Source organism: Gorilla gorilla, chromosome X (genome assembly GCF_029281585.2).
Source record: "Gorilla gorilla gorilla isolate KB3781 chromosome X, NHGRI_mGorGor1-v2.1_pri, whole genome shotgun sequence".
Lineage (NCBI taxonomy): Eukaryota > Metazoa > Chordata > Mammalia > Primates > Hominidae > Gorilla > Gorilla gorilla.
The window spans coordinates 136016069-136043013 of NC_073247.2; the positions used below are offsets into that span (position 1 = coordinate 136016069).

General features: G+C 35.5%; 1 protein-coding gene across 1 annotated transcript; it reads left to right on the top strand.

Annotated features, from left to right (window-relative positions):
* Positions 1 to 26945, top strand: SH2D1A (SH2 domain containing 1A). Its single transcript, XM_004064832.5, has 4 exons — positions 1 to 225; positions 19581 to 19644; positions 23998 to 24142; positions 25161 to 26945. The coding sequence occupies exons 1-4, from the start codon at positions 89 to 91 to the stop codon at positions 25199 to 25201; spliced, it is 387 nt and encodes a 128-aa protein (XP_004064880.2). The 5' UTR covers positions 1 to 88; the 3' UTR covers positions 25202 to 26945.

A 26945-nucleotide genomic window follows, 5' to 3' on the forward strand; every position in this document is an offset into this window, starting at 1 on the left:
AGGTGGTTGACTTGTGCCTGGCTGCAGTAGCAGCGGCATCTCCCTTGCACAGTTCTCCTCCTCGGCCTGCCCAAGAGTCCACCAGGCCATGGACGCAGTGGCTGTGTATCATGGCAAAATCAGCAGGGAAACCGGCGAGAAGCTCCTGCTTGCCACTGGGCTGGATGGCAGCTATTTGCTGAGGGACAGCGAGAGCGTGCCAGGCGTGTACTGCCTATGTGTGCTGTGAGTATGATACGGTGGACATGGGCCTGCTGAGGGTGTGGGCGGTGGGCAACAGCAGCTGGGGCCAGGGTGGAGGCCGAGGCAGGCAGGGGCGCCGGCGTTAGCAGCTCGCCGACGCCTCCTCCATGGCCCACCCTCAAGTCCAGCCCAGGGCTGTGGTGGAACACACTTTCGCCTCAGTCCCTCGCTGGGGATTTCATTCCCTGGGCCTCCTGCTCTCCAGAAGGCCCTCACCAGAGCCTTTTGGGGCAGCTGCAGAGAATGCCATTTCGGGTGGTGAAATGTGGTCCACAGTTTACCTTCGCTCCGGGAAAGACCCAGGCTCCCCACTTCCATTTTGACCCCTATCGGGTGGCGCCCTGCGAGCCTTACTCTAGCTCTCTTTAAACGACTTTTGAAGTGTCATCCCAAAGGAAGAGCATGACATTCAGGGAGAGGAGGCACATTAAGAAACAGAGTCAATTACTTTAAGAATGCAATGCCAGTTAGGTCGAGATGCTGAGAGAGGACGGGGATGTGTGTCAGTAAAATCACCTCTCTGGATCTGCTGATGTAGCATCCTTTAGAAAAGTAGTGGGGGGTGGGGAGGGGCAGGGGATTTCAGAAATAGGACCCTTCTTGATAAACGTTAGGACTCACAATAGTCTTAAAGGGAATGGAGGGAAAACACCCTTGTTATGATTCAGCTTTGCCATTTGCCTAGGCATGTCTCACTCCAAGGCTTCATTTTGAATCAAATTCATCTGCGTCTTTGCTCCAGGGCTCCGGAGTCAGGCAGATCTGAGACTTTGTCTTGTGCTCGTCAGATGTTAGGTTTGTGACTTGGGCAAATTAACCTCTCAGTCCCCCAGTTTTCTTATCCATTGAATAGGTATCATATTACTGCCTACCTCATAGGATTGTAAGATTAAGTGCCATAATGCAGTAAAAAAATTAGCACTGGGGCCTGACACCTAGTAAATGTTCAATAAATGTAAGCTATTGGTATTATTATTATACCAAAGATATATTATTATTTTATCTTCTCTTTTCAGTTGATTTCTTTTAGGAATCATGGGGGCATTTCTAAGGAAGGACCTAGCTCAGGCATTATTGTCAGCAGGATAAAAAAAAAAAATCCATGAAAACAGCAGCCCTGCATTGTAGGTTCTAGACAGAAACCAAATGAGGTTAAATGCTTGGTAGTAAGTTCAGCATCTGATAATACCCCACAAGAGTTTGAAAATACCTTAGGGGTCAGTGAAGAAAGATTATCCTGATGCTGGTGCTGGAGGATTTTTCACTGTATATTGGTTTTTAAAAACGGTCAAGCCTTGCTTGTGGCAGCTCTCAGGTCATTGCTAAATACATTTTTCACAAAGGCTTCAAGGGAAATACGTGGAAGCTATTGAATGTCTTGGGCTTGAATCTTTATGTTTTGCTTATATAATTATTGTTCCCGTGTGGAACCTAGGGAAGGGCAATGAAAACCAGCTAGGATTCTTAGGCTCTTTTCTCATTGAAAGAAGGTGGAGTGAGTGGGTGGGTGAAAGGCGCTGCTTTAGGGAAGCTGACAAAGGAGATAACATGCTCCTTAACCCAAAGGTGAAAAAGAACGTACAAAACAAGTCTGGGCAGGGGAGGGACAACAGGGTATAGTGAGAGGCAAGATACACCTAAGGCTTCAGCCTCACGGGGCTCCTGGCCGTTTCTCAAGCTCCTCAAAAATGCCCCCACTTAGGATTTCTGCGCTTATTGTTCCTTCTGCCCAAAATACCTTCAGTTCACATGTTTGTTCAACTGTCTCCTCCCTCAGAGAGGACTTGCTTGACCACCTATCTAGAACAAGTGCCCTCTCCCTGTCCCTGATACACTCACTCCATCTCTTTATTTTTCTTCAAAGAGCTTTAAACTATCTGATAATTTGCTTGTTTACCTACTTATTGCTGGGCTGTCCTGCAAAAATATAATCTCCGTGAGGGCGGAGATACTGTCTCCATCACCAGAAACACAGGAACACATAATAGGCACTCAGCAGATATTTTTGAATTAACAAACTGTCAAGGCAAATTCTGTTCTTTACTGCAATAAATGGAATGGCCATTGAGAGGTTAGGGTATGGACTCTGGGAAAGTCACTCAAATTCTCTGGGACTCAGTTTCCATATTTATAAAACAGGAATAGTAATGTGTATCCTACCTTCTGCAAAAGATTGCCTTAAGTACCTTATGCAAGAGAGAAGGGCAGCTTTAGACTTTTGCCTATGTAGGCCAGAACCACATGAGGAATTAACTTAGGCAGGTGAGAAATTATCAAGCATTTAAGTTTTCGCCCAAAGTGAATCTTGCATAAATGCAGTTTTTATGACTCTTAGTTCTCCACGAAAACCTCCTTGTGAAGTAGCGGAAAATACTAGACAAATTGGGAGTTCCCTTACGGTGTCTTTCAAATGGTACACTGGGGCCTCAAAGTCTTATAAGACTGTTAGGGTGATAGCCAGAATGTGCTGCAGAGGGAAGATATGAGGATACATTGCCTTTTATCAGTTTCTCAATGTTTTTGAGTTGAGTGTCCCTTTTGATAAATGTAAAAATTTCATTCCCTCTTTTTGGTGCTACACTGTAATTATAAAATCAAATTTTATTTAGAAATAAACCACGTACTCATTTTAAACCAGAACACTTATGCTTATGATATGCAGTCGAAATAACAATATAAGTGGTATCATATGCACATGGACAACAAGGTATAGCTGACAAACATGCATTGATTGTAGGGTTTACTCAGAATGGTTTCTCATTCTATCTTTTGTTTACTCCTATTAACCAAGAAGATTTAATTGAGCTATAGTTTTTATATTTTTATTGTAGAGATAATACATTTCATATGCCTTCAAACTGTACTTTAAACTGTACTTTCAAACGATGCTTGCCCTTTTCGCCAGTTCTGAACCTCCTAATCATGGCTTTCAGATATGGCCTTTTCTTCTGTTCTGATTTAGAAAATCGAAAATTGAACTGCTTCATAAAGCACTAAAGGAGTTTTCCATTTATAGGATTGCTCACCTTCATTTTAAGTAATAAGTATTTCTTTCAATTACTTTCTCTAAATAAATATAGATTTTTGTATAAGTCTATTAAAATAGTTCCTTATACCTATTCATTATAGAAAATTTGAAACATATAGATAATAGAAATTAGACAAAAATCATCTATAGTTTTATAACCTAAAGATGACTATTGCTAAAAATTAGGTGAATTTTCTTCTATATTTTAATAAGATGAATTGCTTTTTGAGCACGTGTGCTCTTACAATTGTATTCTTACGAGTGACGTATTTGACTACTAAAAAGTTTGATTTTTGTATGCGTCAAAAAAGTAAGGGCAAACACCAAATATTATATATTTATATATTATATAATAAATAAATATATATTATATATAATATATAAATATATAATATATAATATATATAATATATAATATATAAATATATAATATATATATAATATATAATATATAATATATATATAATATATAATATATAATATATAAATATATAATATATAATATATATATAATATATAATATATAATATATAATATATAAATATATTATATAAAATATATAATATATACCATAGTATATATAGTATATAATATATACCATAGTATATATAGTATATTATATATACCATGGTATATATGGTATAGTATATATACCATGGTATATATGGTATAGTATATATACCATGGTATATATGGTATAGTATATATACCATGGTATATATGGTATAGTATATATACCTTGGTATATATGGTATAGTATATATACCATGGTATATATGGTATAGTATATATACCATGGTATATATGGTATAGTATATATACCATGGTATATATGGTATAGTATATATACCTTGGTATATATGGTATAGTATATATACCATGGTATATATGGTATAGTATATATACTATAGTATATATAATATAGTATAGTATATATACTATAGTATATATACTATAGCATATATACTATAGTATATATACTATAGCATATATACTATAGTATATATGCTATAGTATATATAGGATAGTATATATACTATAGTATATATACTATAGTATATATACTATATTATATATAGGATAGTATATATACTATATTATATATAGGATAGTATATATACTATATTATATATAGGATATTATATATACTATATTATATATAGGATATTATATATACTATATTATATATAGGATATTATAATATATATACTATATACTATATACTATATTATACTATATTATATATCCTATATATAATATAGGATATATAATATAGTATATATAAATATACTATATATAATATAGTATATATAAATATACTATATATAATATAGTATATATAAATATACTATATATAATATAGTATATATAATATAGTATATATAAATATACTATATATAATATAGTATATATAATATAGTATATATAAATATACTATGTATATAATATAGTATATATAATATAGTATAATATAGTATATAGTATATATAATATATAATATATATTATATATTATTAGAAATATATATTTATATATACAATTATAAATATATATATTTATATATTTATATATTTATATATATAATTATAAATATATATATTTATATATTTATATATATAAATTTACATGTGTTAAAAATATGATTGTATTCTTGTATTCTTACAATTGTATACATTTCCCATTTCCCACTTAATATGAAAAAAATACACTCATATGTAATGTTCTTAGAGACAACTTTAAGATGTTATTTTTAATGGCTGCATGGTAGTCCAGCTAGCTAATAAGTATACCATATTTTACTTAGCCAGTCACCTACTTTTAGACATTTGACTCATTCCATATCTTTGTTATTATAAATTCCATCAGGATGTATATTTCAGTACATTAAAGTTTCCTTGCATTTATGATTATTTCCTTAGAATGAATTTCCAGTGTGGAATTTCTAGGTCAGAAAACATAAACAGCTTAGGATTCTTGATATATACATGATCATGAGATATTTTCCCTAAATGGTTATTCCAATTTACATGCTCACCTGTAATGCATGAGTGTCCATTTCACCACACCCTCACTAGAAATGGGTATTGTAGTTAAGAAAATTTTCCCTTGACATTTGGCCTGTCATTCTTTATTTTATATTTACACTCTATCTCTTTATTTTTCACATTTTATATTCCTTTGGTTAGTGACTGTCATTTTATATGGTTGTTAAGCTGTTGTATTTCCTCACATGATTTGGCTTTTTGTGTATTTTTCTCATTTAACCAGTTGAATCATACTTTTTTTAAACACACTCTATGTGTATATATATATATGTGCACTAATCCTTGATCTATTGCAAGGTATCTTTTCAAAGTTTGGTGTTTGCCCTTTCTTTTTTGACACATACAAAAATCAAACTTTTTTAACACATTGTAAATTTATATATATACTAATCCTTGATCTGTTGCAAGGTATGTTTTCTAAGTTTGGTGTTTGCCCTTACTTTTTTTGACACATACAAAAATCAAACTTTTTTAACACATTGTAAATTTATATATATATATACTAATCCTTGATCTGTTGCAAGGTATGTTTTCTAAGTTTAGTGTTTGCCCTTACTTTTTTTGACACATACAAAAATCAAACTTTTTAGTAGTCAAATACGTCACTCGTTTTCTTTGTGTTTGATTTCTTCCTTGGCTAGAAAGTCCTTTCCCCTTGAGATATGTCATAAAACTGCAGTTTTTGTTTTAAATTATGGTTTTGTTAGTTTACATTTACCTCTTTAATTCCATTTGGAGTTGTATTTTGATGTGGATAAAGGATCTAATTTGATTTTGTTTCCAGATAGCTAGCAATTGTCCTAATATAATTTATAAATACAACTTCCATTCTTCATTGATTTGCTAGCTGACTCTACCATATATTAAATTCTTATATATAACAGTTACTGTTTCTGGACTATCTATTTGTTTCAATTGATCCATTTATTCTTGCACTGATAGCACTATAGTATGATAATGTTTTAATATATTTTAAAAATTATTTGCTATTCTTATCTGTTGGTTCTTCAAAATGAAATCTAGAATCATTTTATTAAGTTAAAAAAAATTCACTGGACCAAATGTTTTAGCTCTCACATGCCAGTGAGAACACATGATATTTGTCTTTCTGTGCCTGGCTTATTTCACTTCACATAATGACTTCCAGTTCTATTTACATTTCTGCAAATAACAGGATTTCATTCTTTTTAATGGCCAGATAGTATTCAATTGTATATGCATAGCACATTTTCTGTATCCATTCATCTGTTGCTGGACTCTTCTATATCTTGGCTACTGTAAATAGTACTGTGATAAATGTATGGGTGCAAGTATCCCTTTGATATATTGATTTCCTTTCCTTTTGATAGATACCCTGTAGTGGGATTCCTCAATCATATGGAGATAGAGAGTAAAATGATAGTTACCAGAGGTTGGGAAGGGTGGAAGGCGATGAAGAGAGGTTGGCTAATGGGTACAAAGAGACAGTTAGATAGAAGAAATAAGTTCTAGTGTTCAGTCACACAGTAAGGTGACTATAGTTAACAATATCTTATGTATTTTAAAATAGCTAGAATAGAGTACTTGAAATGTTCTTACATATAGAAATGATAAATGTTTGAGGTGATAAATATCCTAAATATTCAAATCCCCTGATTTGATTATTACAATGCATACATGTGTTGAAACATCACACTGTACCCCATGAATATGTACAATTATTATGTATCAAAAATTTTTTTGAAAATACCATTGGGGTTACATTAAATTTATTAATAAACTAAGAATGAATTGTCATCTTTAAATAATTTAGTCTTCCCTTCCCATAAGTCTCTCCATTTATAATTTTTTTGTTTATATCCATCAATCAAGTTTTATAGTTTTCTTTTTGTATGTCTTATACATTTTTTGTTATTTCGAGTTATTGTGTGTATGAATGTGTATGCTGATTTTTAAAAATCATAAATGGGATCTGTTTCCACTATATTTTCTGTTTCATAGGAAAGCTACTGATTTTATGTTCTGTTCTTGTATTTATCCAGTGTACTGAATGCTCTTATTAATGCAGATAGTTTTTTTTTTCAGTTTATTCCCTTTGTTTTTTTTAGATACGTCAAGTTTCTTTTCACTGAGGTACATATGTGCTCTCACATTTCTTCCCTTCTCACCCTCAATGTAGACAGCCATTGGGAAAGTTCTGACTGCCCAGTGGGATTGATGGTGATAAGACGAGAACTAATTTAAAATATTTAAAATAATTAGCTCAAAAAATAGTTTATTTCCATAGTTGGCATCCTTCTGGACATATCTGCCTTTGTTTGCTACTTATCTGATGGAAGATTTGGAAGAAGAAATGCTGTTATAATTCTTTAGCTTCAAGGACACATAATGAAGTCATTTGACATGTATGTCTTTAGATAAATGCATAATTATCTTTTTGTCCTTTAAGTTTTAAAGGGACAACTGGGAATAAAGTGCCTGTCAAACAACTGAACTGGAGAAATGGGGGAGGAACAGTGATGAAATAAAATTCCAGTTTATCAGTTGCAATAAAGGGGAACAGTGTGGCAAAGAACTTGAAATTATAACTTAACTTCATTTAGTGAGAAATTACAACTTGCATTTAGTTTTTGAATTCAATTGGATATGTGCCTTGGTGCCACATTTATCTTCATGATAACTTAGGCCACCAACATTATTTTCAATTTCCTGAATACAATCCAGTGGTAAAGTGAGCCTGAAAGCCAGCCTAGGATTAAGTTTGCCACATATAAACCACCGAATGGATAATTCACGGCAAATAAGCCAAGTACTGACTCTGGTTGACAATGTAAAATTAAAGTTGCAAGATTAGCCTGAAGATGTCATTTAGCTTAAGCAAAGGGGGAGTCTGGGTTGATCTCTTTTGGGCTCTCCCCACCTGGCCTCTTCCCTTCAGCTCCCTCCACTGCCCTCCTTCTCTCAGTGGACAGTTCTAGCTCCATGTCCAAGCAGATTCCCTCCCTTTTTGAGAATTGTGCTTTTGGAATTGTCTTAAAGACCAATTTGTTAATACATTCCCTCTAGTATAAGAGAGGGGCAGCATAGAATGGTGGTTAAGAGCCCAGATCTTCCAGCCAGATCTCTGGGTGTGCATCCCAGCTCTGACCCTTAACTAGCTATTTTACCTTGGGCAGGTTACTTTAACTTTCTGTGTCTTAGGTTTCTTACCTGTAAAACGGCAGATGGTGATAATGAGAGTACTTACCTCACAGGGTTGTTATGATTATGACATGAGTTAATATTTGTAAAGTTAACATGTAATATGTGTTTTTTAATATGAATAAAAGCTCTATAAATAATTGTAATACAAAGTTAGAACATCATAAGTATACGTAAATAAAACTTGATATGGAAGTTCAGGGGAAGAAGTGATTATATTTATTTTCGTGACTCATCAAAATATCACATAGTTTTACCATCACACTTAAAGTTGAATGACTTTCGACTCTTTCAAAAATTAAAATTCTCTCTGAAAGAATAAAGTTTGGGCCGTTGTAAGTTTGGAAAGCTCTTGAATCAGAGTATAGTCTCAAAAATAATGGCTTTGTGTAGGATACTATTCCTCTGGATATAAAAGTTCTGAAACGTTTGTTAAAAATCATTATAGTTGTGTCTTGAATTTTGTATGTAGCATTAGTTCGTATAGACGTAGAGGGCATAGGTACTGGCTTGCTTTATTTGAAATGTCATGAAGAAGTCAGATGTAGCTAAATGTTTTCTTTTGTGTAGTACTTGACGTGGTATAAAAAAGGAATTGATGTGGATTTGTCAGTTCTAAACCAGGATCTGTCCCCAACACTGACCCACTGAGAAAATAAGAAATAAGTCAGGTTGGTTGCTTCTTGTCCATTTCTAACCTGGACACTTTTTTACAGTTAGGGACAACTTTTGATGAAATAAAGACAAATTTCAATATCAGCAGAGACTGGATTAACACATGCTTTATAGTAATTAAAATAAATTAAAGGCAATGATAAAACTCCACCGTTCTTTAACAATTATTCATGTTCTGATTTTTTTGGTGATACATTTTAAACTCTAGGATTATCAAAAAGTCCAAAAAAGCTTTAATGAGGGAAGGAAGTTAAAAGTACACTACATTGCTGGTTTGTCTGTATTAAGGGAGGGAGTCAGAGGAAATATAATCCTGAAGGGGATGTAACAATTTAAAACAATGAATTACATTTTTATGAGTTGCGATTTGCTTAGGCTAGGTTTGTAAGGCTCCAAATTGTAATTCTGCTTGTTTTTCTTAAAAAATTAGTCACTTAAATAACTACATGAAAAAATAACATGCAAGAATGCATTTGTGTTAGTTTAAATTTACTTCTAGTTTATATATACACAGGGATAGACAGTTTTGAATAGTTGTAATCAGAGTGGCATCCCCTTGTGCCCACTTTTTACACATACTGTCATTTTATTTTTTATTTTTATTTTTTGTTTTGCGTGTGTTTTTTTTAATACTTTAAGTTCTAGGGTACATGTGCACAACGTGCAGGTTTGTTACATATGTATACATGTGCCATGTTGGTGTGCTGCACCCATTAACTCATCATTTACATTAGGTATATCTCCTAATGCTATCCCTCCCCCCACCCCACGACAGGCCCCAGTGTGTGATGTTCCCCTTCCTGTGTCCAAGTGTTCTAATTGTTCAATTCCCACCTATGAGTGAGAACATGCAGTGTTTGGTTTTCTGTCCTTGCGATAGTTTGCTGAGAATGATGGTTTCCAGCTTCATCCATGTCCCTACAAAGGACATGAATTCATCCTTTTTTATGGCTGCATAGTATTCCATGGTGTATATGTGCCACATTTTCTTAATCCAGTCTATCATTGATGGACATTTGGGTTGGTTCCAAGTCTTTGCTCTTACACATGCTATCATTTTATGTCAACATAGTCCACATACTTAAAGTTTTCTGGAAAACCTAAGACTCTAACATTTTTGAATTTTGGCATAAGATTTTATTTGTTTATTTATTTATTTATATTTTTTGAGATGGAGTCTCTCTCTGTTGCCCAGCCTGGAGTGCAGTGGTGTGATCTCAGCTCACTGTAACCCCTGCCTTCCAGGTTCAAGCGATTGTCCTGCCTCAGCCTCCTGTGTGGCTGGGATTACAGGTGCGTGCCACCACACCCAGCAGTTTTTTGTTTGTTTGTTTGTTTTGTATTTTTAGTAGAGACAGGGTTTCACCATGTTGGCCAGGCTGGTCTCGAACTCCTGACCTTGTGATCCACCCACTTCAGTCTCCCAGAGTGCTGGGATTACAGCGTGAGCCATCGTGCCCAGCCAGCATTAACATTGTAAACCTTCACCTTTGACACAGAAAGTGTAATTTTGAACCATTGTTTCTGCTATAATTCCTTTATTTTTCCCTAATTTGTATATTTATTTCTAAACTGGCAAAATTGTATATATGTATTGTGTATGACATGATGCTTTGAAATATGTATACATGTGTAATAGCTAAATTGGGATAATTAGCATATGCATTACCTCACATACTTACATTTTGTGATGAGAACACTTAAAATCTACTCTCTTAGCAACTTTCAAGAATACAATACATTGTTTTTAACTATAGTTGCCACGTTGTACAATAGATCTCTTGAACTTTTTCCTCCTAACCTAAATCTTTTATCCTTTGACCCAAATTTCCCAATCCCCACCCTGCACGCCCCTACCAGCCCATGGTAGCCACCCACCATTCTACTCTTGGCTTGTATTAGTTCAACTTTTTAAGATCCCATGTATAACTGAGACTACACGGTATTTGTTTCTCTGCACATAGCTTATTTCACTTTACATACTGTCCTCCATATTCATCCATGTTGTTGCAAATGACAAGATTTCCTTTGTGTTTAAGGCTGAATAGTATTCCATTGTGTATATACAACACATTTTCTTTATCCATTCATCTGTTGATAGACATGTAGGTTGATTGCATTATGTCTTGGCTATTGTGAATAGTGCTGCAATATACATGAAAGTGCAGATTTCTCCTTGACATGATGATTTCATTTCCTTTTGATATATACCCAGCAGTGGGATTGCTGGATCATATGGTGGTTCTATCTTTAATTTTTTGAAGAACTTTCATACCGTTTTTTATAATGGCTGTACTAATTTATATTCCCACCAACAGTGTACAAGGGTTCCCTTCTCTCTGCATCCTCTCTTGTTGTCTTGTTTTTGATAATAACTATCCTAACAGGTGTGAAATGATATCTCATTGTGGTTTCATTTGCATTTTTCTGATGATTAGTGAGGTTGAGCATTTTTTCACGTACCTGTTGGTCATGTGTATATTTTCTTTTGAGAAATGTCTTTTCTGGTCCTTTGCCCATTTTTATTTTATTTTATTTTATTTTTTTTGAAATGGTGTCTCGGTCTGTCACCCAGGCTGGAGTGCAGTGGCGCGATCTTGGCTCGCTGCAAACTCCACCTCCCAGGTTCATGCCATTCTCCTGCCTCAGCCTCCCGAGTAGCTGCCTTTGCCCATTTTTAAATGGGATTATTTGTTTTCTTTCTATTGAGTAATTTGAGTCTCTTATATATTTTGGATATTAACTCCTTATCATATGTATGGTTTGCAAATATGTTCTCCCATTCTGTAGGTTGTCTCTTCACTCTGTTGTTTCCTTTGCTGTTCAGAAGCTTTTTAGTTTGTTGTAATCCCATTTATCTATTTCTGCTTTTGATGTCTGTGCTTTTGGGGTTATACCCAAAAACAATTCCCTTATTTTGAGAAATTATTCCTTATTTAGGGGTACTTAGGTTAGTTCCATTTTTTCACTATTAAAATAGGGCTAGTATGAAAATCTTTGTCAAATTGCGTTTTCCTCTTGACTTGTTTCCTTGGAGTGTATGAAGATAAGCAAGGTTATGCAGTCAAAAATATGTATGGTTTTATAGGTCTCGTTATATAACTTGCCAGTCTGAATAGTGATTTTCCATGGACAGGGACAGAGTATGTTTTGTTTGAAAAGGCATATTCAATATTTTAGTTTAATTTTATGTTACAAAATTACTGGTTTATAATAGAAGCTATAGAAAATAAAACTAAGAAATCTCATTGGGGAAGAAAGGAAAAAATGGTTCAGAAACACTGTCCTGTGAAGACTGAAATGATTGACAAACCTTCAGCTTATACTAAAATAAAATTGCATTCTTAAAGCATAGACTGAATGACTACGGAGGAGGTGGCACAGAACTGCCCTGGGCAGGTGGAAGAAGCCAGGTTGACAACAGGGAAGTTGCCATCAATATTCCCAATGAGATGTGGGCATTCTCTTTACAGTTTAATCAGTCCTTCTGTAACTTTAATGTTCATACAAATCACCTGGGCATCTTATTAAAATCCAGATTCTGATTTAACAGGTCTGGGTGGGGCCTGGAAGTCTACATTTCTAACAAGCTCCCAGGTGATGTTGATGCTGTTGTCCTGGGAATGCAATTTGAGTTGCACTATTTTAGATCTCTTCCTTGTATGACATATTATAGTAAGAGTTGACTACAGGGGATCCTTGGTCAGTTACTTCAGTAACTTGAAAGTGAAAGATATAAACTGCTGACCTATTTGAGGGGTGAAACAATTTTGCTCATTCAGAAATTGGAGGGGTTGCGGGGGGAAGGAAATTGTTAATATTAGATGAGTTAATCATGAGAAGTTTTATGTACCATTCACACCAGGTTGTTCAGAGACTGAAGGAGGTACGAAGTTTTGAAGTGGTACTCAGGTTCCTGCTACTTAACTGAAAGTGAGATAAGATCAGATTCGTTAGGAAACAATTCTCAAAACAGACTCATTTACTTTGACTAAATACGTCTGAATGATAGTAGGGAGATAGAGTCATTGTATTTTTTAGAGACCCACTGTTTTAGAAAGTGGAAAACTTGTTGCTTACCATTCTGCTTATCTTGTTGCTGAGATTTTAAATAATGAATCTCCACATCACCCTTATGATACTGAATTATTGCCATTAATCATTTCTCACAGGGAAAATGGAACTAAGAACCTATGCTGTTTCACTGCTTCCGTCTCCATTTTGCTATGTGGCTTTAAGAAAATCACTTAAAGGCTTATGTTGAGTTCCCATGGTAAAAAATGGAAATCAAAGCTCTTGCCTTGTTCCCCATAGAGTACTTGCTGAAGTTAGTGGGCTTTGAGGTAGATTTCAAATGTTTAAAAAGACAAAAGACTTTAATATTGTATATTTATTCAGCATATTATATATAGGCATATATCAAGCTATTTTATATATGATCTAAATATTCTGGCAATCCTTCGTAAAAAATAAAACATCATATAATCCACATCAGTAGTTAAATTGACCTTTTGTTCAGTGTCACGAATCAAGTAAATCTGAATAGTGTGTTTCAGATTTTTTTTGGCCCTTTAGGTAATCAGTTCTGATGCATATTGATGAAAGATATAGTAATTTTTTTTTTAGATGGAGTCTCACTCTTGTCGCCCAGGCTGGAGTGCAATGGCGCGATCTCAGCTCAGTGTAACCTCTACCTCCTAAGTTCAAGTGATTCTCCTGCCCCAGCCTCCCGAGTAGCTGGGATTACAGGTGCCCGCCACCATGCTAGGCTAATTTTTGTATTTTTAGTAGAAATGGGGTTTCACCATGTTGGCCAGGCTAGTCTCGAACTCCTGACCTCAGGTGATCCACCCACCTCAGCCACCCAAAGTGCTGGGATTACAGGCGTGAGCCTAATTTAATTCACATATTTAAATACTTTTATTTCCAAAGGAGGTTAATGGTAAATGTGGTCATCAACTCAAGCATGATGCTCTGCTTGTAAACACATTGATTTTAACCAGAGTTCAGTGCATGTCCTGGCTAGGTGTGGTGGCTCACACCTGTAATCCTACTACTTTGGGAGGCCTAGGTGGGAGGATAGCTTGAGGCCAGGAGTTCAAGACCGTCGTGGTCAACAGAGCAAGACCCTGTCTCTGCAAAAACTAAAAAAAAAAAAAAAAAAAAATTAGCCAGGCACAGCAGGGTGCACCTGTAGTGGCAGCTACTCAGCAGGCTAAGGCAGGAGGGCAAGGCTGCAGTAAGCTATGATCACCCTACTGTACTCCAGCCTGGGTGACAGAGCAAGACACCATTAAAAAAAAAAAAAAAAAAAAAAAGCATGTGTCCTAACCAAAAGATCTCTATTGACCCAAACTTGTGCCCAAGAATAGCAATCAGAAAATTTATGAAATGAATTAGATTCACATTCAATTGATTCACAATTGATTTTGATTCACATTCAAAAACTGAAACAATTCATTATAAAGTTTACCTTACTGTTTTATGAGGTAAAATTTTATTAGGCAAATTAAGTAGGATTACTATATATACTAAAATATAACAAATAATCTATATCCAGTACAGTGTGGGGATCAGGAACTGGGGATCTAGAATCAAATGGGCCTGATTCAAATCCCATTTTTGCTTCTTAATCTCTAGACTGATTTTGGTTACTTAACATCTCAAAGTCTCAGTTTCCCCATCTATAAAATAAATATTACAATATAAACCTGATAGGATTTTTGTGGGGTCCAAAGGAGATAATGCATGTGCTATAAACTTAACTTTTTATCCTCCTAAATTCACACGTTTAAACCCTTACCTCCAATATGCCTCTATTTGGAGATAGGACCTCTAGGAGGTAATTAAGGTTAAATGAGATCATAAGGATGGGGCTGTAATCCGATAAATTTGGTGACCTTATGAGAAGAGGAAGAATGCATGTACAAAGAAGAGGTCATATGAGCACACAGCAAGAAGGCGGCTGTCTACAAGCCAAGAGAAGAGGCTTCAGAATGAAACACACCTTACCAGCACCTTGATCTTGGACTTCCCAGTCTCCAGAATTGTGAGAAATAAATTTCTGTTGTTTAAGCCACCCTGTCTATGGTATCTTGTTATGGCAGCCTGAACAGACCAATACAGATTTTGGTACTGAGAAGAGGAGTATTGCTGTAACAAATACCTAAAAATGTGGAAGTGGCCTTAGAACTAGGTAATGAGTAGAGGCTGGAGGAGTTTTAAGGTGTATGCTAGAAAAAAGCATAGACGGCTGTGAACAGAATGTTGGTAGAACTATGGATGTTGGAGGTTATTCTGATGAGGTCTCAGATGGAAATCAGCAACATGTTACTGCAAAATGGGAGAAAGGTGTTCCTTGTTATAAATGGTAAAGAACTTGACTGAACTGTGTTCTAGTATTTTGTGGAAGGTGGAATTTGTTGAGTAAAAAAATTGACTTTTTATCTGAGGAGATTTCTAAGCAAAAAGTTGAAGGAGTGGCTCAGTCCCTCGTGACTGCTTATGGTAAAATACAAAAGGAGAGAGATGAACTGAAGAAGGAATTGTTAAGCAAAAGGGAACTGGAACTTAAACATTTGGAAAATTCTGAGCCTTTATGTATTGCAATAAATGAGGAAGCTTGTTCTGGAGACAACACTAAGGGTGTGGCTGGACTATCTATCACTACTTAAGATTACTTATGATGTTAACCAGCCATCTGAGCAGAAGTCAGGAATAGAGTTTGGAAAAAAGCAGCAGAAATATTACCAGTTTGGACCAAAGAGAACAGGACAGTATGGTATAGTTATTTGGCTGCAAACATGGTTTATCTTTCAAGAAAAGGGAAGAACGACCCTGAGGGTGATTCAGAGATCACCAGGGCTGCCATTCCTACTATAGGCCCAAAGTGCACAGGCCTGGAGGGTAAGGCTGCCTCTACCTTGGTTTCAAAAAGTGAGACTGACATCCAACAGAGCCACATGGGTGGGGCCATCACCCTAGCCAAAGGATGTGGCCACCTTACAGAGCTGTGGGGGGTGATGCTGCTTTTCCAGTGAACCTGAAGGGCAGAATATTGAATCAAAGAGGGTTATTCTTGAGCCTTAAGAGCTAATGGAGTTTGCCTTGCTAGGTTTTGGACTTGCTTGGGACCTGTGACCCTTTATTTCTTCCAATTTCTCCCTTTTGGAATGGGAATGTCTATCCTCTTCCTGTAGCACCATTATATTTTGGAAGCACATAGCTTGTCTGGTTTCATAGTTTCACAGCTGAAAATAAATTTTGCCTCAAGATGAATAATACTGCTAGTCTCACCCACATCTAATTTTATTTAGATGAGACTTTGGACTTTAGATTTTAAGTTGATGCTAGAATGAGTTAATTTCTTTTGAGGCCGTTGGGATGGTATAAGTGTGAGAAGGACATGAGTTTTGGGGGTCGAGAGTGGAATGATATAGACTGAATTGTGTTCCCCCATAATATGTTTAAGCTCTAACTTCCAACATGACTGTAATTGGAGATAGGCGGTAATTAAGGTTAAATGAGTTAAATCATAAGTGTGGGGCTCTAATCTGATAGGATTGGGGGCCTTATTACAACAGAAAAGGCTGTCTGAGTACACAGCAAGAGGTCAGCTACTCACAAGGCAAGAGAAGAGGGCTCAAAATGAAACTTATGTTGCTGGCACCTCGATCTTGGACTTTCCAGCCTCCAGAACTGTGAGAAAGTAAATTTCTTTTATTTACGCCATTCAAGGTATGGTATTTTGCTATGGCAGCCAAGCAGACTAATACAGCAAGTAAAACTCTTGGCATGTAGTAGAAATCAATTAGACAAATATACAATATAGATATAAACTGAGTAATGGGAAGGAATGTTTACCCCATTTAAAAGGATAAGCTGCTTTTAGGAAAATAAAGTTACAACTAAGGCACTTCGGAGATAGTCCTAGTTTACAGAATTTTAGAGTTGCTCTTCCACAAAAGTATAATTTAAAACAAGCAGCACTTGTTTTTAATTCATATTTTTTTACTATTACTTCATTTATAATATATTATAGAGTAATATAGTAATACAGTCATGTGCAATATAGCAACATTTTCCTTAATGACGAACAGCATATACAGTGGTGGTCCCATAAGATTATAATGGAGCTGAAAAATTCCTACCACCTACTGATGTTGTAGCCATTGTAATGCCACAGCACAATGAATTACTTATGTATTTGTGATGACACTGGTATAAACAAACCGACTGTGCTGTCAGCTGTATAATAGTATAGCACAGGCCAGGTGTGATGGCTCGCACCTATAATCCCAGCACTGTGGAAGGCTGAGGTGGGTGGATCACCTGAGGTCAGGAGTTCAAGACCAGCCTGACCAATATGGTGAAATTCTGTCTCTACTAAAAATACAAAAATTAGCCAGCCATGGTGGCATGCACCTGTAGCCTCAGCTACTCGGGAGGCTGAAACAGAATTGCTTGAACCCGGGAGGCGGAGGTTGCAGTGAGCTGAGATTGCACCACTGCACTCCAGCCTGGGCAATAGAGCGAGACTCTATCTCAAAAAAAAAAAAAAAAAAAAAGAAAGAAAAAGAAAAAGAAAAAAATGTATAGCACAGACAATTACATACAGTACACAATAGTTGATAATGATAACAAATTACTGTGTTACTGGTTTATGTATTTACTGTACTATACATTTTATTATTATTTTAAAATCTACTCCTACTTACATAAAAAAAAGTTAGCTGTAAAACAGCCTCGGGCAGGTCCCTCAGGAGGTATTCCAGAAGGCATTCTGGAATATGAATATCATAGGAGATGACAGCTCTGTGTGTGTGACTGCACCTGAAGATCCTGCAGTGGGATAAGATGTGGAGGTGGAAGACAGTGATACTGATGATCCTGACCCTCTCTGTAGGCCTAGGCTAATGTCTGTATTTGTGTTTTAGTTTTTAACAAAGAAGTTTAAATAGCAAAGAATACATAAAAATTTTGAAACAGAGAAAAGCTTGTGGAATAAGGATATAAAGAAAAACAGTTTTGTACAGCTGTACAATGTGTTTGTGTTTTAAGCGAAGTGTTATAAAAGAGTCAAAAAGTTTTAAAAAGTTTATAAGTTTATAAAGTAAAGGAGTTGAAGCTAAGATTAATTTATTATTGAAGAGATACAGTTTTTTTTTTTTTTTGAGACAATCTCGCTCCGTCACCCAGGCTGGAGTGCAGTGGCGTGATCTCGTCTCACTGCAACCTCCACCTCCTGAGTTCAAGCGATTCTCCTGCCTCAGGGCCTCAGCCTCCCAAGTAGCTGGGACTACAGGTGCGTGCCACCATGCCCGGCTAAGTTTTTGTATTTTTAGTAGAGATGGGGTTTCGTTGTGTTAGCCAGGATGGTCTCGATCTCCTGACCTCGTGATCTGGGAAATATAAATATTTTAAAATAAATTTAGTGTAGCCTAAGTTTACAGTGTTCATAACATTCTAGTAGTGTAATGTCCTAGGCCTTCACATTCACTCACCACTCACTCATTGACTCACCCAGAGCAATTTCCAGTCCTGCAAGCTCCATTCATGGTAAGTACGCTCAACAGGTATAGCATTCTTTATCTTTTATACTATATTTTACTGTGCCTTTTCTATGTTTAGATAGGTTTAGATACACAAATACCATTATGTTACAATTGCATACAGTATTCTGTACAGTAACATGCTGTACAGGTTTGTAGCCTGGAGTAATAGGCTATACCACATAGCCTAGGTGGTATACCATATAGGTTTGTGTAAGTACAGTCTATGATGTTTGCACAACAACGAAATCACCTAATGATGCATTTCTCATAATGTATCCCCCTTGGTAAGTGATGCATGACTGTGGCAATATTATATTGCTATACATTATAATAGTAATTTTATAAAAATATAGTTATATTCAATTTATAGTATTATATCCTTATACTATTGCTATTATATTTATAACAAATATTATTAATATTAATAATTATTTATGTGGGCCTGATAGTGTATTATCCCAGTGAAATGTTTTCACCTTAAGTTTCGATATGTACTTAAAAATAAGTCCATTGTTTGTTAAAACTATCTAATAATTCATGGTTTTATCAATTACAACAGGTCCCTGTTGTAGTTTCTTTCTGTCCAAATGGTCTCTCAACTTGACAAATCTTTAGGAGCATGAATTTCCATATTTCAAAAAATGAAAAGATAAAGAAATCTCACTGGAAACTGTGGTTGGGCAGATACAATATGGAGACAAGTTAGATTCATTATGCTTTACTTCCTATGAATGCAAAGACACCATATACGTGTGTCCTAGTATATGTGACATTTATATGTAATATTAAGCTCAAATTTAAAGTATCCATTGTTCTTTTGGAATCTTTCAGTAATGGAAGTTTATTCTTTCACAGGTATCACGGTTACATTTATACATACCGAGTGTCCCAGACAGAAACAGGTTCTTGGAGTGCTGAGGTATAGTTTTATTTATTTTTGCTTCTGGGGGTGTCAAGGAGGTATTTGAAATTTAGGCTGGTTTTATAAAAGAGCAAATTATACATTATTAAGTATTCATAAGGTTTAAATCTCTAAAGCTCCAATCCAAAATTGTTCATGGATCATTAAGAAATCTTTAGAGAATTTTGGTCCCAGTCCTGTTTAGCCATCATTTTGCAGAGTTGTATGACTTTGGGAGAAAGATAAAAAAGTTGAAGAATTATGTCAAACTTTTAGTGACTATGTGAAATCTTAGAAAGCATATCAAAAGTAGGTAGAATAATTAAATGAACAATTATTTACCAAATGATACCAATATGAGTATTGGTATCGTGGGAGATTAAAAAACATGATGCTTATTTTCTAAGAGACTACAATATCCTTGGGAAGTTATAACTTGAAATTAAACAGTTTTGAGTGGAAGAAACTAGGCTTTGTCAACAGGTGAATCTGGGTTCCAGGTCTGGTCTCCCCTCCTCTCTGATAGGTCTATGATCTTGGGCAGGTTACTTGACTTTTCTGTGAGCCAGTTTCTTCATTTGTAAACGGAGCCTAAGAATCCTCCCTTATGCACAGGGCTCATTTTGAAAAGTAAATAAGATAGCACACATAAAGAAGCTGTTTGCCACAAGGCCTGGCACACAGTGAGCCCTCAAAAAAGTGAACTCCTGAAAATTGCCACAACTCCTATTAATAACTCAATCTGTGCATTTAAAATTTTCTGATGTCTAGACTTCAAGAAGTTAAAATAGCTCTCACGTTTACTAATTTATCAGTAAGTTGGAAAGTATAAATTACAGACCACAAATGTTTTGAACCACTGAGATGAATTAGGCCAAGTTTTCAAACACACTTTTGCTGTATTATGTAAGGATCATTAAAACTATAATACTAACTAAAGGTAAAGTTATACCATTTCTAATTGAAACTATTTATACCTGTTTATTTAAAAAAGTCTCTGTATCACTGCAGAGATGATTGAATAAGAAATTAAACTTTATTATGAAGAAAGTTATGTGTAATATACACTGACAAACACACACACACACACACACACACACACACACACACACACACGTTTGTATATTATTTCGCCAGAAATAGCTCTTCTCCCCAGAGAAATACCCTTCAGCTGCTGAAGAATATTATGTAAGGAAAGGATCTTAAATTCTTAGGGTTTAACAACTTTGTTTTTAAACTTGTTTTCCTGCATTTTGAGTACAACATCATATGAGATTGTTACATGCTTGTGATCATGTTAAAGAAGAGAGGGCTTATTGAACACGAATGCCCCCTCATCCTGTTGTCTGATCTGACGTTGTTTATATAATAATATTGTAATTTTCTGCACCAAGAGAGCAGAAGATTGGCATGACTTATCCGCAAATAGAAAATAGTTTAAAAAATTCTTTAATTTTTGAAATGCATATTGCATTTTTTTCTATCTACTAAATTTACCTTCTTAGCAGTGCTTTTCTAAGGTGAATATTAAACTAGTGTATATTCTCAGAGCTCATACCACCTGACTGGAAAAAATTTCTCTAGAGCATATTGAAGACCAGCTGTGATCTAATACATGTTTCCATGGATAACTAAGAGGTGACAGTATGGGAGATGTGCAAATTTGAAGAATAGCTGAGTTCCGTGACAGGATGAGAGTTGTCAGTGGTACAATTCTTGTGATAAATGTATTTTCCAAACTGGGTAAATGATAGATATTAATACTGATTTTTGGAACAATGTTTTAGTTTGCCATGCTGCAGGAAAAATCAGGGCAGTAGCATGCCATCATCTGTGCATATATTGTGCTAGAAATCTAGGTAAGTGAGATTTGTTTTAAAGAGTGTAATGAAATCAAACTCTGGCCCCACTGAATTATGAAAGACAGATATCATGTGTTTTTCTAGTTTTAGAGAGACTTTTAGGTTAAATCATTGCCTAGTGTATTATCTTATATGACTCAGACTAAAATTTTGTTACATTGTTAATTTAGATAATTCCACAATCTACTTTCATTTATTAATATGTGATTTGTTGGCAATACATTATTAAAAATGTACTGACATCACCCTGTTGACATCAGTGTCTTCAGGCTTTACTGGGTATATGATCAGGAGATCAGCAGATGTTAAATAATTGTCCTTATTAATCTAAGTAAAACACTGTAAAATAGGCCAGTCATTTGCTTATGAAACATCAGATCCCCAATTCAAATAGCTTCCATACTTCCAGTGCTATTATTCGTTTCTGTTAGCATGGATAATCAAGTGTTAACTACATATCAGTACCCATAAAAATGTTGCTTCTCTGTTTTGTTTTGTTTTGAGACAGAGTCTCACTCTGTCGCTCAGGCTGGAGTGGTGGAATGGCCTGATCTCGGCTCACTGTAACCTCTGCCTCCCAGGTTCAAGTGAGTCTCGTGCCTCAGCTTCCCAAGTAGCTGGGATTGCCACCACACCTGGCTAATTTTCATATTTTTAGTAAAGCCAGGCTTTCACCATGTTGCCCAGGCTGGTCTTGAACTCCTGACTTCAGGTGGTCCACCGGTCTCAGCCTCCCAAAATGCTGGGATTACAGGTGTGAGCCACTGTGCCCGGCTATGCTTCTGTTGATAAATGATTTTACAAGCCACAAGAAGCTAAAAAGATGTGTGGTTTGAAATCTTTCCACACTTTGGGTGTGTATAGTTTTTCTTCTGTTTGATGACCCTAGCTTTGCTAGATCCTGTTTGGCCCAGTTCTAATCTGAAAGGCAAGAGACTGGGTCCTGGGATTCTGAGCCAGTTCTGCCTCTGGTTGTCTGTGTGACTTTGGGCAAGCTGATTAATTTCTTTGCATTCATATTTTCTTATCTGTCAAATGGGAATAACTGAATCAGCCAATAACTGCCATTTTGTGAGGAAATAGTGAAGGCAAGAGATAGGAATGTGCTTTGAAAATGAAAAAGTGCACTGAGGAAAGTATAAGGAGGCAATTTGTGCCTATGACCTGCATTTGCAATTTGGAGACTCTGTCTTGGAACCAACGAACTGTTTGGACTTCTGCAAGAATGGCCATGTTATTTTGGATGAGTTCTCAATCGAGCTTTAGGAAGGTGGAGGGTAGGTGAGAGAGTGGGGTGGAGCTGGGTGAGAGAGTGTTCTACATCTACTGTGAACATATGGGGGAACACTAATATAGAGCTAAAAAGAGTTTTTGTCATGTTTTCAATGAAAAGTTACCCCAACATAAGGAAATGACTGAGAGTTACTATGGATAGTGTAGTATGCTATCTTCAGCATACCACTATCTAGCTGACAGAAGTCTTCATGCTAGCCTTCATGTTCTCTCATTAAATGCTAAAAAAACAAACAGCTCCCACCTCAAAAATCTACCAGATGGAATAGCTGAAAAACAACTTAAAAAAAAACTAGTCATTGTTCAATTGCTCATAGCAATACTATTTTATTTTATGTAAAATGACAGGTTTGAGCTGATGCCTGAAGCTTGGCTCATAAGCTTTTGCAGGAAATTGTTGTTGATTTCAGGCAGTGTCTTTGCAAGACAACTGATGTCAGGAAAGGAACACATTTTAATAGTCACCTGCAAATAACTGTCTCTTTAAAAACACACAAATAAATAAATAAAGGTGACCTTATATAGTCTTTCATTTTCATGTCATAGAGAAAACCTTGTTACAGTGACGTGCTGATGGAGAGAACAATTTTGGGAGTATAGGGAAGTTTCCCAAGGAGGAAAAAATTTAATGTGAAGAATGGCGCAGGAAATATTGTGAGGTGAAAGAGTATGAGGACTGAACTAGCCGTGCACTGTGTGCATCATAACAGCCAATTTTTAATTTCCTGTGTAGCATTTTATATTGTGGGATGATGGCAGGGAGGATGGGTTGTTGGTTTTTCTTTTGTTGTTGTTCCTCAGGCTTTTTATTAATGACCTGTAGGATCTGTTTTTTTGTTTTTGTTTTTTTTTTTCCTGTTTAACTGCATCCCCTCTGTTGGTGAATTCATTGTGGGTAATGGCCTGTATACCCTTAGAGGTTTGAGATGTCTGATGAGGAGCAGGCAGGAAGGGCAGGGCGATGAGCAAGAGCTTGTACAAACTAATACCACCTTTGGGAGAACTGAAATGACAGCTCATTAGCTCCTCTTGCAGGGAAATTCAGCCAACCAAAGTAAGCTCTTCTGGAATGTTGTTTTTCCTTCTTCCTTATGTTTTCAAATATTTCAACAAGTTACACAAATGTTACCTCTCTTAGCATCCCTAGCACATTTTGTAGGTCTTTTTGTATCATTATGAGATAGGTAAATAATTTGCTTGGCCTTTTATTTTCCAGACAGCACCTGGGGTACATAAAAGATATTTCCGGAAAATAAAAAATCTCATTTCAGCATTTCAGAAGCCAGATCAAGGCATTGTAATACCTCTGCAGTATCCAGTTGAGAAGAAGTCCTCAGCTAGAAGTACACAAGGTACTACAGGTATGATTTCCTCTTAATTTTTGACAGGGTTTGGAAGCTCAGAGTTATGAATCAACCTGTTCATAACCATATAATCAATTAGAAGTTATGTAAGAAAAATGCAATGAGAAAGTAGATGTAGCCAGCAAGTCAAATGAGAGGTGACAATTTATGTGCTATAATTTTCATCTATTATCCTATAAACTTTTAATAAATCTATCAAAAATTCTATAAGCCCATAACATTTTAACTGCTCTTGTCTGTCTCATCTTGTTCTTTCCTGTCCCTTTAATAGGTAGCTAAGTATGATTTCACTTCACTAATTCAGACACAAATAATGTGAAAGATGGTATCATTCAGAGAACACCTGGGCTGTCCTTTATCTTTGCTTAGTAAACTGTTTTTTCCTTCAGGGACTTGAAAGCTAACGTTAGCCTGGCACACATGATTCTGATTTCTGAATTGGTGGTGCTTGAATTAATGACATTTTTCTGAAGCAAAGGAAATTAAATAGTGCACTTTATTGTTCCACTGGCACATATTGTTACATATCCTGAGCAAACCTATTTTAGTGTATGTGTCGTGCTAAAGACTGAATACCAGCCAATGTCTGTAGCTATCTGATATGTGACTGTTTACTCCTCTATTGAATGGGGTTTATCGTTTGTTTGGAGTAAGAGGATAGGCCTTGATTGAAACAATAAATATTTATGATAAAAGAAAATGAGTCCCTTTTTGACAGGGACCTAGGCTCAGGCATAAACTGACAATTAGACTCAAGTGGTGAATTAAATTAATGAATAGTTAGCCTTTATAATACAAATGCAAATAGAGCTCTAATTTCCAAGTTGGCTAGTTGTTTTTTTCTGCCTAATTCCATTCTTTATAACTCAGTTTTAAATAATAGTTGCTTGAGGTATATTAGTGTGTTGTGTCATTGTGAGTTTTATGCAGTTGGAAATTTTATAAGTTTGAGTTAATCTGTAATTTTAATAGTTTGTAAGTTTATTTTTTCTTGATTTTTGTTATTTTTCTGTAGGGATAAGAGAAGATCCTGATGTCTGCCTGAAAGCCCCATGAAGAAAAATAAAACACCTTGTACTTTATTTTCTATAATTTAAATATATGCTAAGTCTTATATATTGTAGATAATACAGTTCGGTGAGCTACAAATGCATTTCTAAAGCCATTGTAGTCCTGTAATGGAAGCATCTAGCATGACGTCAAAGCTGAAATGGACTTTTGTACATAGTGAGGAGCTTTGAAACGAGGATTGGGAAAAAGTAATTCCATAGGTAATTTTCAGTTATTATATTTACAAATGGGAAACAATTTAAAGGATAATGAATACTTTATAAAGGATTAATGTCAATTCTTGCCAAATATAAATAAAAATAATCCTCAGTTTTTGTGAAAAGCTCCATTTTTAGTGAAATATTATTTTATAGCTACTAATTTTAAAATGTCTTGCTTGATTGTATGGTGGGAAGTTGGCTGGTGTCCCTTGTCTTTGCCAAGTTCTCCACTAGCTATGGTGTCATAGGCTCTTTTGGGATTTTTGAAGCTGTATACTGTGTGCTAAAACAAGCACTAAACAAAGAGTGAAGGATTTATGTTTAATTCTGAAAGCAACCTTCTTGCCTAGTGTTCTGATGTTGGACAGTAAAATCCACAGACCAACCTGGAGTTGAAAATCTTATAATTTAAAATATGCTCTAAACATGTTTATCGTATTTGATGCTACAGGATTTGAAATTGTATTACAAATCCAATGAAATGAGTTTTTCTTTTCATTTACCTCTGCCCCCGTTGTTTCTACTACATGGAAGACCTTATTTTGAAGGGAAATTTCAGCAGCTGCAGCTCATGAATAACTGATTTGTAACCAGCCTCCTTTTAAAGTAATCCTACAAAACCACTGGAAAGTTTATGGTTGTATTATTTTTTTAAAAAATTCCAAGTGATTGAAACCTACACGAGAGTCAGAATTTTATGCGGCATTTTCTTCTCACATTTATATTTTTGTGATTTTGTGATTGATTATATGTCACTTTGCTACAGGGCTCACAGAATTCATTCACTCAACAAACATAATAGGGCGCTGAGGGCATAGAAGTAAAAACACCTGGTCCCTGCTCTCAGTTCACTGTCTCGTTGGACGAGAAAACAATAACGATAAAAGACAGTGAAAGAAAATAACAATAAAAGACAAGGAAAAAATAACAATGAAAGTTGATAAGTACATGATAAGCGAGGTTCCCCGTGTGTAGGTAGATCTGGTCTTTAGAGGCAGATAGATAAGTCAGTGCAAATACTCTGGTCCATGGGCCATATGAAAAGGCTAAGCTTCACTGTAAAATAATAACTTGGAATTCTGGGTTGTGTATGAGTGTTGGTGAACTTGGTTTTAATTAGTGAACTGCTGAGAGACAGAGCTATTCTCCATGTACTGGCAAGACCTGATTTCTGAGCATTTAATATGGGTGCTGCGGGAGTACAAAAGTGGAGTGTGGCCTGAGTAATGCATTATGGGTGGTTTACCATTTCTTGAGGTAAAAGCATCACATTAACCTGTAAAGGAATTTAAAAATCCTACTTTCATAATAAGTTGCATAGGTTTAATAATTTTTAATTATATGGCTTGAGTTTAAATTGTAATAGGTGTAACTAATTTTAACTCTATAATGTGTTCATTCTGGAATAATCCTAAACATATGAATTATGTTTGCATGTTCACTTCCAAGAGCCTTTTTTTGAAAAAAAGCTTTTTTTGAATCATCAAGTCTTTCACATTTAAATAAAGTGTTTGAAAGCTTTATTTACC

What these genes read in the sequence shown, in the direction of transcription:
- SH2D1A (XM_004064832.5), top strand. Translation starts at nt 89, where the DNA reads ATGGACGCAGTGGCTGTGTATCATGGCAAAATCAGCAGGGAAACCGGC. An exon ending in CAGGTTCTTGGAGTGCTGAG is followed by an intron (nt 19,645 to 23,997) that starts GTATAGTTTTAT and finishes TTTATTTTCCAG; the next exon opens with ACAGCACCTGGGGTACATAA. An exon ending in AAGTACACAAGGTACTACAG is followed by an intron (nt 24,143 to 25,160) that starts GTATGATTTCCT and finishes ATTTTTCTGTAG; the next exon opens with GGATAAGAGAAGATCCTGAT.